Source organism: Mustela nigripes, chromosome 16 (assembly GCF_022355385.1).
Source record: "Mustela nigripes isolate SB6536 chromosome 16, MUSNIG.SB6536, whole genome shotgun sequence".
In the NCBI taxonomy this organism is placed as follows: Eukaryota; Metazoa; Chordata; class Mammalia; order Carnivora; family Mustelidae; genus Mustela; species Mustela nigripes.
The window spans coordinates 1,754,324-1,767,176 of NC_081572.1; the positions used below are offsets into that span (position 1 = coordinate 1,754,324).

A 12,853-nucleotide genomic window follows, 5' to 3' on the forward strand; every position below is an offset into this window, starting at 1 on the left:
TCGGGCTCTCTGCTCAGCGATGAGCCTGCTTCCCTCCCCCCCCCCCCTCTCTCTGCCTGCCTCTCTGCCTACTTGTGATCTCTGTCTGTCAAATAAATAAATAAAATCTTTAAAAAAAAAAAAGTAAAATAAAATGCTGACAAACGGCTTTATCAAAATTTCTCAGTGTCTCATGTTCCTTGGTTTCTCCTCAGCACCTGCCGAATCACCCTCCTGAGCGGGGACTGGAGGGCGTAAGGCAGATGGTGGAGGCAGGGGCTGGGCCCTGGGCACCCGAGGCCAGCCAGGCCACGACCGAGGGTGGGGGGGCAGGGTGGGGCTGTTCCACAGCGTCCACTGGTGGGACACAGCAGGACAAGGCAGACTCCAGAATGCTTGCTGACGCCCGGCCGCTTCCAACGTCCCGCTGGAGAGAGAGGCCCAGGGCTCTGTCCCCACAGCTGAGGCTGGCTGCATGCCAACACGGGAGGGGACGGAGCTGAACCTGGGCTATAGGAGGGACATGGGCAACAAGGTCCTTCCAGTGGAATCCAGGCCGCGCCACCCCGCCTCACCCGGCGGGGCGCAGGGCCACTCCCCCAGCACAGTGTCTAATCAACACGCACTCCCAGGTGCCGTACGAGCTTCCTGGCAGATGATGGAGATGCCGTGACCTGGGGTCTACCCATGTCCCATCCGACGTCCTGAAGCCTGTGTACGTGGACACATACGTCCTGACGAGGCCACACACAGCTGTCAGGGGCTGTGCTGCCTGTCGTGGCCGGGCCCTGCCGTCCGGCCACTCGCTCCCCTGCCTGTGCCTCCCGTGCTCACCTGCAGAGTGGGGCTGTTGGCAATGACCCCTGTCGCGATGGGCACGACTCAGCGCGTGGAAAGCATTTACAACACGTGACCCACAGGACGTACTGAGTAAGTTACTGGTGTGATTATTTCTGTATTCGGCACCTTTTGATCATGTGCTGTGGCTTGTTTGTGCCTCTGCCTCAGTAAAGACCGCGGCACACCGTCTTCTCACCCGCCCACACCCTGCCTTCCGCGCATAATCCCCGTGGACTTTCCAGCTGTCTGCCTTCAGCAAGACGCTGCTCCTAGTACAGGCTCTGACGGCGGCCAGGGGATGCCTGCCTCCCGGGGGGCCCTCGCACGGACCTGGAACTGACTTCCAACAGAATTCGGCCAAGGCAACGCTGTCCCTGCTGCTGTGTCACACCGTGTGGACTGTCGTGCCCTTGCTGGCTGAGGAGGCTTGAGGTGCCTGGGGGACCTCATGTGGCAGGGCCTGTGGGTCCTTGCAGCCTGGTGAGACCCCCAGCAGACCAGTCCCCCGCCCTACAGACACATAAGCACGTGTGCTCCAAGCCACTCAATGTGTGGAAATGCGGTTGTTCCGCGACAGGTAACGTATACTCCCGATCCTTCCACAGACCGCAGGATTTCTGCTGCTGACAGAAGAATGCATCTGTCAGGGAAACAGCCAGCGTTTCTCGTGACGTTCATTTGGTTTGTCGGCTGGTTTCCCTGTTCCTCTGCACTGCAGCAGAGGGCGTCTGGCTTCCAGCCGCGCTTCCCGGACTAAGCCTGGGTTCAGTGCGAACCACAGACGCCTCACCTGTCCCTTCCCACCAGGTGGAGAGCTGACAAAATGGCTTCTTGGCTTTCATGTGAAACACCGGAATAGCACACGACACATACGCTTAAGGTTCAGGTTCAAAAAGAGAAGGAAAAAGAAAGTCTAAAGCACATAAGTTCCTTGGGCCATGAAGGTAAAACCAAAACCACCAGTCCCCGCCGATCCACAGGCTCCGCCGCCCCAGGGCCCAGAGCTGCTGGAGACAGGCAGGCCGACCCTCATGTCTACGGTGGCTGCCAAGGAGTGCCTACACTTGTCCTCCCCGAGATTTTACCTTAAACCTTTCCTTCAAAATGTTCCTCAAACTACATTATGGAAAGACCATAATGCACAGCAGAACAGGCTGGAGAGTAAAGCGGGGGCTGGGAGTGGAGGTGTGTCCCCAGCCCCTCCCGCTTCTCCTGCTGGAAGGACTCCTCTGAGGGGACAATCGCAAGGCCGCAGAGTGACATCTGTCTGAGCCTGGGAGCCCTGGGATGGCACCGTCACAGTCTGACGTCTACGTCCACTTCTACGGGAACAAAATTCACTCCCAGCACCTGGGGGCTGGACTGCCCTTCGCTCCCAGTAATGGACCTGAGGGTCTGGTGACAAGCTCCATAGAAGCAGCTGGAAAGAGGCTCACTTTTCTGGATGAGGAAGAAAATGTGCTTCAAGGAAACAGGCTGGAGAGGAGCCAGGAAGCTGGACGCCTCAAGGAGACCCAATTCCACTTCACGCTTCTGCCCCTCGGAAAGGTCCCTTGCAGTGACAGGAAGCCCGTAAGATAGCTAGAGCCGACACAGCAGCCTGGCCCCCTCAGGGGAGCTGTTCTGAAGGGTCACTCCACCGTCAGAGCTGCATGGGGTGAGGCTTGGATGAACGGGGCCGCCGGGACCGAACTGCTGGTCGACCTTCCTCTCCGCCCAACCCTGCGGCCTCCCGTGCCGGGTCGGGTCAAGCCTCCTCGACAGTGCCTGGTGCCACGGGCCAGCTCCGGGACGAGTCCAACCTGCCACGGCTGGAATCCACCGTCGGGGAGTGGGGCGGCAGGCCCGATGGCGCTCTGCACGACGGGGGCCCGTGGAGGCTGACTGAGCAGGTGACACCTGTCTTCAGGGTGTGTTCTAGCTGCAGAGGGGCCCTGAGGTGCGAAGGGAGGCCAGCCCGGTGTACGCAGACAGCCGCCAGCCATTCCACCTGCCTCAATACTGCGAGGCTCTCCCCACGCTCACCAGGGCCTCTGTGGACCGCTGTGTCATTCGTTTCTGTGCACGACGCGCAAATACACACGCAGATTGGCTTCACGAGACTCACAGGAGCGACCTTCGCAGGAGAGAGGGCCCCATTCCCAGCCTTCAGAGCCAGCAAGAAAAGGTGTCCTTAAGTGATGGCGGGCTCATGAGGTGCTGTTGTCACGTCTAGCTTCTGGACCTTAAGCAGTTCGTACACAAACTCCAGCGTTCAGAAACACTGTAAGAGGCCCATCCTGCGGAAAGGAGCCGGGGAAGACGCGGGAGGCCGGCCGTCTGCACCCGCCTCCTGCCCCAGCTGCCGGCGCTCCGGCCCCATGTGTCGTAGCTGCTCGCTGCTCTGGTCCTGGTCTCTGGCGTCTTCTCCAGCACCACGTGGTTTTTACTCCGAGCCACTGAGCCTGTCTTCCAGGACGTGCTTCTGCAGCCAGAGGAAAGTAGGCTAACAGGAACAGGCTCTGCCGGAGCTGTGCTGGGCTGGGGTAGAAGAGGGCAAGAGGGTGCAGGCCACGTCCCCGACCGCCGGTGCCTTGTGCCCACTCAAGTCACCGTCTCGCGAGGAAACCGCTTGGCCAGTGGGGCCCTGCGGCCTGGAAGCTGCATCCCAGGCAGCTGGTGTGGTGCCCATTCCTGCAGCTTACCCAGTTTTCCTCCCAAGACCACACAAGGCACTGACCCCATGTGATTTTTTTCCCCTTTCTTCCCTTTTCTTAATAATAGATGTTTTATTAAAACCTGGTTCAGAAGAAAGAGACAGGCTTTAAGACACCACTTTTCCTAATGGAGAAGGCTTGTTTGAGGATCCAAACTTCCAGAAACATCGGTCTTCACTCTAATGATTCAGGCTAAGTACCAGGATGGGTTTCGAACACTCTCCCAATCCCGACCCACAGGGCAGCTCGCCATTCTGTGCGCACACGTGACCTCCTTCCATGCAGCGACTCTGACCCGGCCTGCGCTCCCCGCGGCTACTCCGGAAGCAGGCGCAGATGAGGCGTGTTCCGGCTCTCCGTGAACAGTCTGCTGCTGTGCCCAGCACGGCATGCCCCGATTCCCCCCACAGACCAGAATATTCCTTCCTGATTTCTCTTCAGTGGATGAGGACAGTGAGTCTACAAACCTGTCCCTGGTTCTCTGGGTTTTCAGTGCCGGGGAAAGCGGTCGTGCACATATTTAAAAAAAAAATCACCAGTGGAAATAAGTCTGGCCGTGAAAACACAGCACAAGTGACCTGCTGTTTCTAAGTGTCTACACTAGGGTTTCCCCACAGGCGGACAAAGCTCGGACCCACTCCTCTGCGGTCACCCCGTGTCCTTACTGCCCCTGACTCTGCCCATGGGACAGAAGCCAGGACACAGAGGGAACCGATGCCTTCTGGTACAACACGGGAGTTAAAGACAGTTCACGATGGTACCCTTGTTACTACTGTCCTAGCGGCTCAAGCAGCAACAGCCCCATTTGGGGGAAAGTATGACCAACGGTCCTGACAACCTCTCCCGTGCGCACGTGTGCATGAGTACACACACGTGTGTGCTCCCGTGACATGCGCACACACACGAACTGGTCACAGACCCCACGGTCTCAGTCTGGTGGAGCCCTCTGACGCTTCAGAGCCCCGTCAGCAGTCGCCCCTCCCTGCACTGGTCCCTGCAAGGTCACTGGCTCACGGGCCAGCCTCTCCGGCCCGGATCATGGGATGGGTTACGTCTGGATGTGTGGTCCTGCTCCATCTTCAAAGACCCACCAAGGCACCTGTGCTCCGGGAGGAGACTCACACGTCCCGTGTGCAGAGACCTTTACGTAGGCCTTCACCTACTCGTCAGCACCACCTTGGTCTCTAAGCTGGTGGCAAGTCCTGTTTATTTCCTGTAACTCCATGAAACTCGTCCTGCCATAGATACGGACAGAAACCAAGCCACTCAGAGAACGTCACGCCGTCGGGCATGGCCCGGCTGGGACACTTACCACATGGCGTGCATGTAAGTAGGGGGCAGGCGTGGGCTGCTGACCGGGGTGCAGTTATAGGACCTCATGATCCTTTCTGCCAGGAGAAAATTTCGAAACAGACTAGCTACCAGCAGGTCCTGTCTGAAGAGCTTTTGGAAGAGATCTGAGGGCAGATAAAACAGAAAAAGGTATTTCAGTGATTCATGTCCAGCATTTAAGACAAACACATACATTTACCTCCATCAGAATTTTTTACAAGCAAGTTGGGAGTAACAGGCACATCTCCCACGGGTCACACACACACACACACACACACTCAAGCACAAACACCAAATGCCAGCCAGTCACTAATGAAAAAATACAAGTCTTAGAGTAGCAGCTTTTAAGAAATCTGGTTTTAAAAAACCTGGATTGTGCCAATTTTTATGAAGAAAAGTGAGTCCTGAGTTCACCTAGAAACGAACACCCTGATGTCAGAGCGAAAGCTCACGTGGGGCTTAGTGTCCGCTGCTGCTCATGGTCCCCAACCCGCGGTGAGACCATGGAAACCTCTGGGGGCTCTTGCCTCCTCCTCCTTCTACTCCTGCCCCTCAGCTTTCCTCACTGACAAGACCTCCTAGCTCATCGCAAGGGTAGGCGCCTCCCGACTGCGAGCCCGCCCCCGCCCCTGCCCCAAGCTGGCCGGCCGGGCCGCCTCACCCCGAGGGAGAACGTTCCATGCGATGGTGTCCGTGATGGCCGTGAAGATCCAGTTCAGTTCTCCCAGGGGCGTCCTCCGGTCGTTCAGCCGGCCGGGAATCCTAGGAGACACGGGGCGCTTCCGTTAGTGACTCCCTGGCTGCTGCGGAGGGCTGGAGAGAGGACACGGGGGAAGGAAAGCGGCGGGGACCACCGGCTGGGAGAGGCAGGCGAGGCTCGCCACGCTGGGAGAACGGCCTCCAGCCTCCCCTCCCTCCTCTTGGGCGCCCCCGATGCAGGGCACGGACCCAGCGGCTGCACACACCACTCCGGCAGCCTCCGCGTACAAGCCACGGGCCGTGGACGGGCCCACAGGGCAGCCCCTGGCGTCTGTACAGAGGAGCCCGGCCCAGGCCTGTGGCTCCAGGCTGAGGAAGCACTTTCAACCCGGCCGCCGGGAAGGAGGGCTCGTCCTCTGGGGTCAACTCGCCTTCCATTCACTCATCGTATACCAGAGCCCCGACTGCGGCTGAGCGCTATTCTGGCGCTGGGAGGTCGCGGGGGGACAGGGGGACGCCTCAGTCCGCCGGGGAGGACAGACGGGAAGCCATTCAACAGGCACAGCTGTGACCGCGCGGGGACAAGACCCACGGGGCGGGGTCCAGGGCACCCGCGACAGGCGGGGTGACGGAGGGCCTCACTGAGGAGACGCTGCAGCACAGGCCGGTCACTCCCAGAGGGAGACCGAGTCGGGCAGAGCCCGGACGTGGGCTTGTGTCTGCCGAGCGGCGGCCCCGGCTCCGTGTGTGACGCGTTTAATTAGATCCGACAGGAAGCTCGTCTGGGTTTTCTCCCAAAAGGTAAACGTTCACAGCAATCCGGCTCAGAGACTGAAGTGTGACCCCTGCTCTTCGTAAGAGTAAACAGACTAGGAATTTCCATCACAGTAGCCGCTTGGTGGCCCCACGTCTTGGCATGAACGACGCCCAAGTGGCCTCAGCGACGGGCAGCGCGAGCGTCCTCACGGGACGGCAGCGAGCGCCTTCCTCCCATCAACTGCCTCTTCCTTCAGGAACAAGCGATGCTCCCGATTTCCTCAAGTGGCCTTGGTGACAGGACACAAGGAACAAAGGAGGCCGGCAAGACATCCGAAAACCGCATCACTGCTCCAATAGCCTGGACTCTTGAAAACCATTTCCCAAATGAAAAAAAATCGTGTGTCCACAGGGAGACTCCAGTGTGTCGGAACTGAAAGGCTTTTGCAAACACAGTCAAGCTACTGGCTCTGGCATGGCTGACTTAGAAAGGAAGGTTGGTTTTTGTTTTTGTTTTTAAAGATTTTATTTATTTATTTGACAGAGAGAGAATAATCACAAGCAGGCAGAGAGGCAGGCAGAGTGTGGGGGGAGGCAGGCCCCCGTTAAGCAGGGAGCCTGATGCGGGGCTCGATCCCAGGACCATGGATCATGACCTGAGCCGAAGGCAGACGCTTTAACTCACTGAGCCACCCAGGAGCCCCGAAAGCAAGTTTTGCTTTTAGGGAGAGAGAGTGTGGTGGGGACAAAAGGAAATAATGTTTTTTTAATGAGATTTTATTTATTTTAGACAGAGTGGGGGATGGGAGGAGAGGGAGAAAGAGGGGCTGATGGGGAGGAGGGGCCTTTGAGAGATCCAGAGGGCAGGCAGGGAGCCCCGACACGTTAGCCTGGGGCTTGGTCCTGCATGTGCGGAGGAGGAATGCGTGCACCGAAACCCTTGCACACGACACATCTGTAGGCTCACCAGCCATGACGCTCCGCAGTGACGCTGCCTGGCTTGTGCGCGAGGACTCTCGCTGCAGCTCCGCTGGCCTCTGCACGGTGGCTCGGGGCGACAAGGCGGTGCGCCGGCAGGGCCGCATCCCGAGGCTGGGGCCGCCGTCAGGACCAGCGGACGTGTGCGAAGAGCAAGGACGGAGACAACGGTGGCCCTCAGGTCTCGTCACGGCTTCTCTCCGCCCATTATTCAGAGGTCGCCAGACTGTGAGGTGGAGGGCCCGTCCCCACCTCGGCCACCTGCTGCAAGTGCCACGGGTCCCCAAGGCCAGGAAGGACTCTCGGAACTCAGTGAAAGCGGTGACGTTCGTGGTTAAGGCTCACTAGAGAGAACTACAAAGAGCCATCAGAGCCAGCGCGGAGAGGGATGCGCGGGGCAGAGTCCGGGAGAGGTATAGAAGGTGGGGCTTCCATGTCCCCTCCAGCACCCACACGTGACCGGGCGCGCAGCACTCTGTCAGCTCGGGTCGGGAGGAGCCCCAGGGCCTTGGTGGCCACCTTGGAGCCCTGGTTGGCTGCCTGGCTGCCCGCGAGCCGAATCGCAGCCTCGGGGCGGACAGACGACATACTCCAGCCCTAAACTGAACTCACACGGTCGGCCTCTCCGGGGGAGCGGGACCCACCCTGAGATGCCCACGTGTGGCCGTCCCCCGCCCCAAACAATGACGCTCCTGCCGGGAACGGTACAGGCGTTCTCTCTGTGCCGGCCAAGCTCTCGACTACACACCAACAGTAATCTGTTCACGGTCCGAGACGACCCTGTGCACCACTAGAGAGCAGGTTTGGAATTCCTGTGCCGTGGTGGGCGCAGCCTCTTCACTGGACTAAAAGCCCGAGGTGGGCCCGTGGGAGGCTGGGCCAGGTCGTGTGCGCAGGCCTCTCGGCTGGGTGGCCTAAGGGAAGCGCTGCTTGCCTCCACCCCCACTTCGGACGACAAATCGGCACAGCAGAAGAAAAACCGGACCCCACGGGACAGCACGAGTCAGGGACATGTTGGGCCTCGGACGACGCTCTGGGCATGGAGCGAGCACCGCCCGTCTGGACCGGCCCAACCTACTAAAACCACCGCAGCAAGCCTGCTTCCAGAAACGAGCCCGAAACTGGACACAAGGAATGGGCCCGTGAGACATAGAGGGTTTTATTTACAGGGTGAAAAGTCAGAAGCTAGAAACGTTACCAAAACGAGAGAAATGAATAAGTAAACTACAAAACAACCGCGTGAAATTACTAGGAGCTAGCAGACTGTGGCTTATGAATATTTCAAGGATATGGGAAAACGCATGCTTCAAAGCATTAAGTAAGGAGGCAAGACAGATCCCACAGTCATCAGCACACGGGCTGTGCAGGCGGGAGATCAGAAGACAACCCCCTAAGATACCACCGTGGGGAGGTTCCTCCTGTCTCCTGCGTGCAGCAGGTACGGTGTGCACCCTACTTGCGCAACGGGGAGCAAGCCAAAGCCCCATCCCCTTGCCTCGCCCCCTGGGCCCCCGGTGCTCAGGCCAGGGGATCGGGCAGCTAGTGGCGACAGGACGGCACTCGTGCAAGAGTGTGACCAAGGTCTATCTCCAGACCCCAACCAAGCGCGTCACTGACATGAGCCGGGTCGTCCTGAATCGAGACGAGGTGACCTGGCACCAGCTGGATCCTGTGGGTAAAGGGATGATACACTCCCAGTGGCACGGAGCTGCTGAGATCCCTGTCTCGGTGGGCGGGCGGCCAAGCCAGTGGGACCAACAGAGGCCAGTCCTTCTCAGGCTAGGGTCAGTGCGCACTCAGGTGTTTAAAAAAAATCTGCAGCTTGTGACCGTCCCCAGCAGGTGAGTGCGCGCCCCCATGCCCATCCACTGAACCCCACTAATCTCTCTAAGCTCGTGAAACCAGAGACATACTCGTCTGCTGATGGTCTCAGACAGACGCAGGGTTCTCGCAAACTGACCCGTCCACCCACGTGTCTGAGAAGCGCCTTCTGCACACGGCAGGTGTGGGCACACACTTGGGATGGCAGAGTCAGACTGAGTCAAGTCCCCTTGCGCGTCGTGTCACTTAGCATTAAATCACTCCTGGAACTGTTTGCTTCTGTTTTCCTTTCTGTATCAGAGCGTAGTGAGCAACGTCAAAGCCCAGTGCGCAGGGGGGCCTGGGGGGCCCAGTGGGTTAAAGCCTCTGCCTTCGGCTCAGGTCATGATCCCAGAGTTCTGGGATCGAGCCCCGCATCGGGCTCTCTGCTCTGCAGGGAGCCTGCTTCCTCCTCTCTCCCTGCCTGCCTCCCCGCCTACTTGTGATCTGTCTTGTCAAATAAATAAATCAAATCTTTAAAAAAACAAAACCAAAAACAAACCAGCGCACTCTGGAGGCCATCTGGGTCAAGGGCGGTGGGCACAGGGCCACGGAAGGTCAGACCCAGGACCACATTTCATCACCCCCAAAGAGTCTCCTTAATCATCATGGTGGTGATGATTGAAACCTACAGTGTTAATCAAGGACTAACTGCTGTAAGAAAAGCATAAAAAGCCACAGTTTACAAACAGATCACTGAACTGAGAGATGAGGAAAGCATGCGGTCCCAGCTGTGCTGTGTCCGGGGAACTCCTGGCAACCTTCCACTCTGGGTCATGGAGCCTGACCTTATGTGCACAGCAGGGACGAAAATAAGACAGACGGCTCTTCCGAAGGAGACAGAGCAGCCGCATCCCTGCAGAGTGCACGGCCCTCCCTGCACCCCTGCAGTCACCAGCATCCACGTCCCCCACAGCTGGGCTCACGCACAGCTCTCTGATTCTTGCCAGAAACGATGCTCCGGGATCAGCATACCCAGGTCGTCACCAGCAACCTCCAAGCCCCCAGCTTGGTATATGGTAACTGTACCTTGGTGTCCACACTCTAATTTTTAGGAGGCCTGGAAGGGTGAGGCCAACTCTGGAATGTCAGACCGTGCCCTCCTTTTGGGACCACGCTCTCCCTCTCCGACACCAGTCTTCCTACCGTCCACCATCTGTGCAAATGGTCCCACACTGGATACGTGTGACTTAGCCTCTGACACGGCCAGCTCCAACCCGGCCATCATCTTCCAGCCAGCCCGACCTGGCAGAGATGGCACGGGCTGTGTTCTCAGGCTCTCCTGATTGCCCCCAAGGACTGTCCTGCCGAGGGAGTGAGCACGCTGCCCGCACCGTGGCCCTTCCCCACTCGCCCTGTCCTCCCCAGTGTCTCGGCCTCCATTCCCAGCTGTCTCTGCCCAACACCTGCAGGGTCCTTCTGCTGTCCACAGGAAACAAGAAAATGTAAGAATCCTTAGCCCACAAAACCTACCAATCACCATGGGCAGCCTGTCCCGGTGCTGGTGTCTGTCCGTCTGCCTCCTTCCCTAACCTCACTCACCTATCTTCACAGCTCCCTGCCGTCACGACCCCGTCGCTCCCTGGATCTCGTCCCCACCTCAGAGGCCTCGTGGCTTCTCTTCCACCAAAGCTCGAAGCCTCAGAGACACGGCTCACCCGCTCTCCAGCCCCCAAGTGGGGACAGCTCCCGTTTCTGGCTTCCATCCGCCTCTGCTGCCGAGCGACTTTCTGGACCCAGGCCCCTCTGCCATGGCTCACACCATGTGGGGTAACGGCCCTCCGCACCCCCGTGGCCAGCACCCTGCCAGCTTCTCTGCTGCTGCTGCACGGTTTTCAGCCACGGGGCAGCTACCTTTCCTTCCACAGAGCTCAGGCGGAACAGAGGAAAGCAGAGCTCCTCGGGCTATGTGAGTGGGGCCGGCTGCTCCCCGGCCTCCTGCTGCCCCGGCCCCCCGAGACGGCCTCTGTGAGGCTGCGGGGGAGCAAGGGCCAAACCACCGCCAGGGAAGTCACGTGGAACGTTTCCCACGTGGCTTCACACCACGGATCATCGCCAGCTTGACACACTAAACTCTGCAACTCTGCTCCCCCGTCCCTCCGGGCAGGTCTGTCACGGCGCTGCTGACAAACTCGGCCCCTCCCGCCTGCTCGGGCGCTCCGCGGCCCACGTGGAGGGGCCTCCCTGCCCTCCTTGCGCTGCTTCTGGCTCCGTCTTTACAAGCAAAGCTCCGACCTCACTGTCCGCGAAGACACTCTTGCCCAGGGCAGCCTTTCAGCCGGACCTCGGCGATGCCCTGCATGTCCGCTCCCGTCCTCTGGCGCTCCGCCGGCCGGTCCCCTCTGTTCTCCTGACCGAGTCACCGTCGCAGCATGCACGCTCGTCGCTGCCAGAACCGGGTCACAGCTTCCTTGCTATAGACCCATCACCTGCAGCCGTAGGCCACGTGCGAGCGCTCAGCATGGCCCCAGCCACCCACAGAGGTGAGCCAGGTCACCCCCTCTTTACACCACGGCTCTGAGGTCCTCGCCGGCTGTGCGGCTGACACGGAGCCGCCCCTCCCCCTCCAGACGGCCTGGCTGCTGGGTAGGGAGGAGGGTGGCACTGGGCACCCAGGCCCATCGCAGCTTTCAGGACGGGGTCTCCCAGCTGTGGCGCGGTCTCCTCCAGTCCATGGTGCCTGCACAGGGTGACCCGTGCTCCACAGCCAGCATGGGGCTGGTCTGCGCCGTGAAGAAGTCACGGTCGGCTTCTTTCCCTGCCGCTCCGAAGTCACCGCCCCAAACCTGCGTTCCCCAGCCAGCACAGAGGCCTGCGGGAGATGTTGTGTCTGGTGTGATCTGTGCTTCTTGGGCTACTTTCTGTTTCTCCTGCACTTTCTCTTTCACTAAATATGCCACATTCCAGCCTCATGGAACTTGCTGTTTTCAAAAGGTCCAGGAGCCCCCACGCCCAAGCGGACCATTCCCCCTCCTCTCCGGGCATCGGGAGCCCGGAGCAGTCCTCCAGTCGGCCTGCTCGCATACAGCATCCCTGGGGGCTCCGCCCGTCCTAGGGACCCCAGGCCTGGGGGCTGCTACAGAGCCTCCCACGGAACTCCACAGAGGCCTCTGCCAGACACAGACGTCCAGACTCCAGAGGCCTCTGCCACCCAGCCTGTCCACAACCGGGCAGGAGCCGTGGGAGCGCGGCTTCACCATCTCAGCCCGGGCTCAGCACCAGCCGCTAGCGTCTAACAGGTGCTCCATCCATATTTGATGAGCGAAGGAATGATTCCTCCTGTGCGATCGCAAGTTCGTGTAAATAAGATGTGAGGTAAAAAACCATGGTTTCCGAGGAAATGATACTCGCTAAGAATACTCAGGTGATACGAAGATAACACACATCATCCCCAATTCCTTCATTTAAGAGCCACTGGGCACATCCTGGTGACCGTCCTTCTTCACGCGCAGAATCAAGTATTCTGAACACAGAGAAGGAACTCTATGTATGGGGCTGCTACATTTCTGTTAAAAACACGCACAAAAATACTGAGAAAAAAGGCTTGGAAGGGCAAGTGTGCAGCAGTCCTAGCAGTGAGGGTCTCAGTGTGGTGGATTTTCTAAATGATTTAAGTTCTCCTCGCCTCTCCGTGTCTAATGGCAGATCTGTGCTGAACACAGGCCACTTGCGTAATGAGGAAAAATCAACCTTTCTTCTTCTTTAGTAAGAGG

General features: G+C 58.9%; 1 protein-coding gene across 1 annotated transcript in view; it reads right to left on the bottom strand.

Moving 5' to 3' along the window:
- RPTOR (regulatory associated protein of MTOR complex 1) overlaps positions 1-12,853 on the bottom strand; it is a 308,307-nt gene that overhangs the window by 101,946 nt on the left and 193,508 nt on the right. The window contains exons 8-9 of the mRNA XM_059380157.1: positions 5,509-5,609; positions 4,828-4,972 (exon numbers count right to left, since the gene is read on the bottom strand). Coding sequence (XP_059236140.1) covers positions 4,828-4,972; positions 5,509-5,609 — 246 coding nt within the window. The remainder of the gene's footprint in view (positions 1-4,827; positions 4,973-5,508; positions 5,610-12,853) is intronic.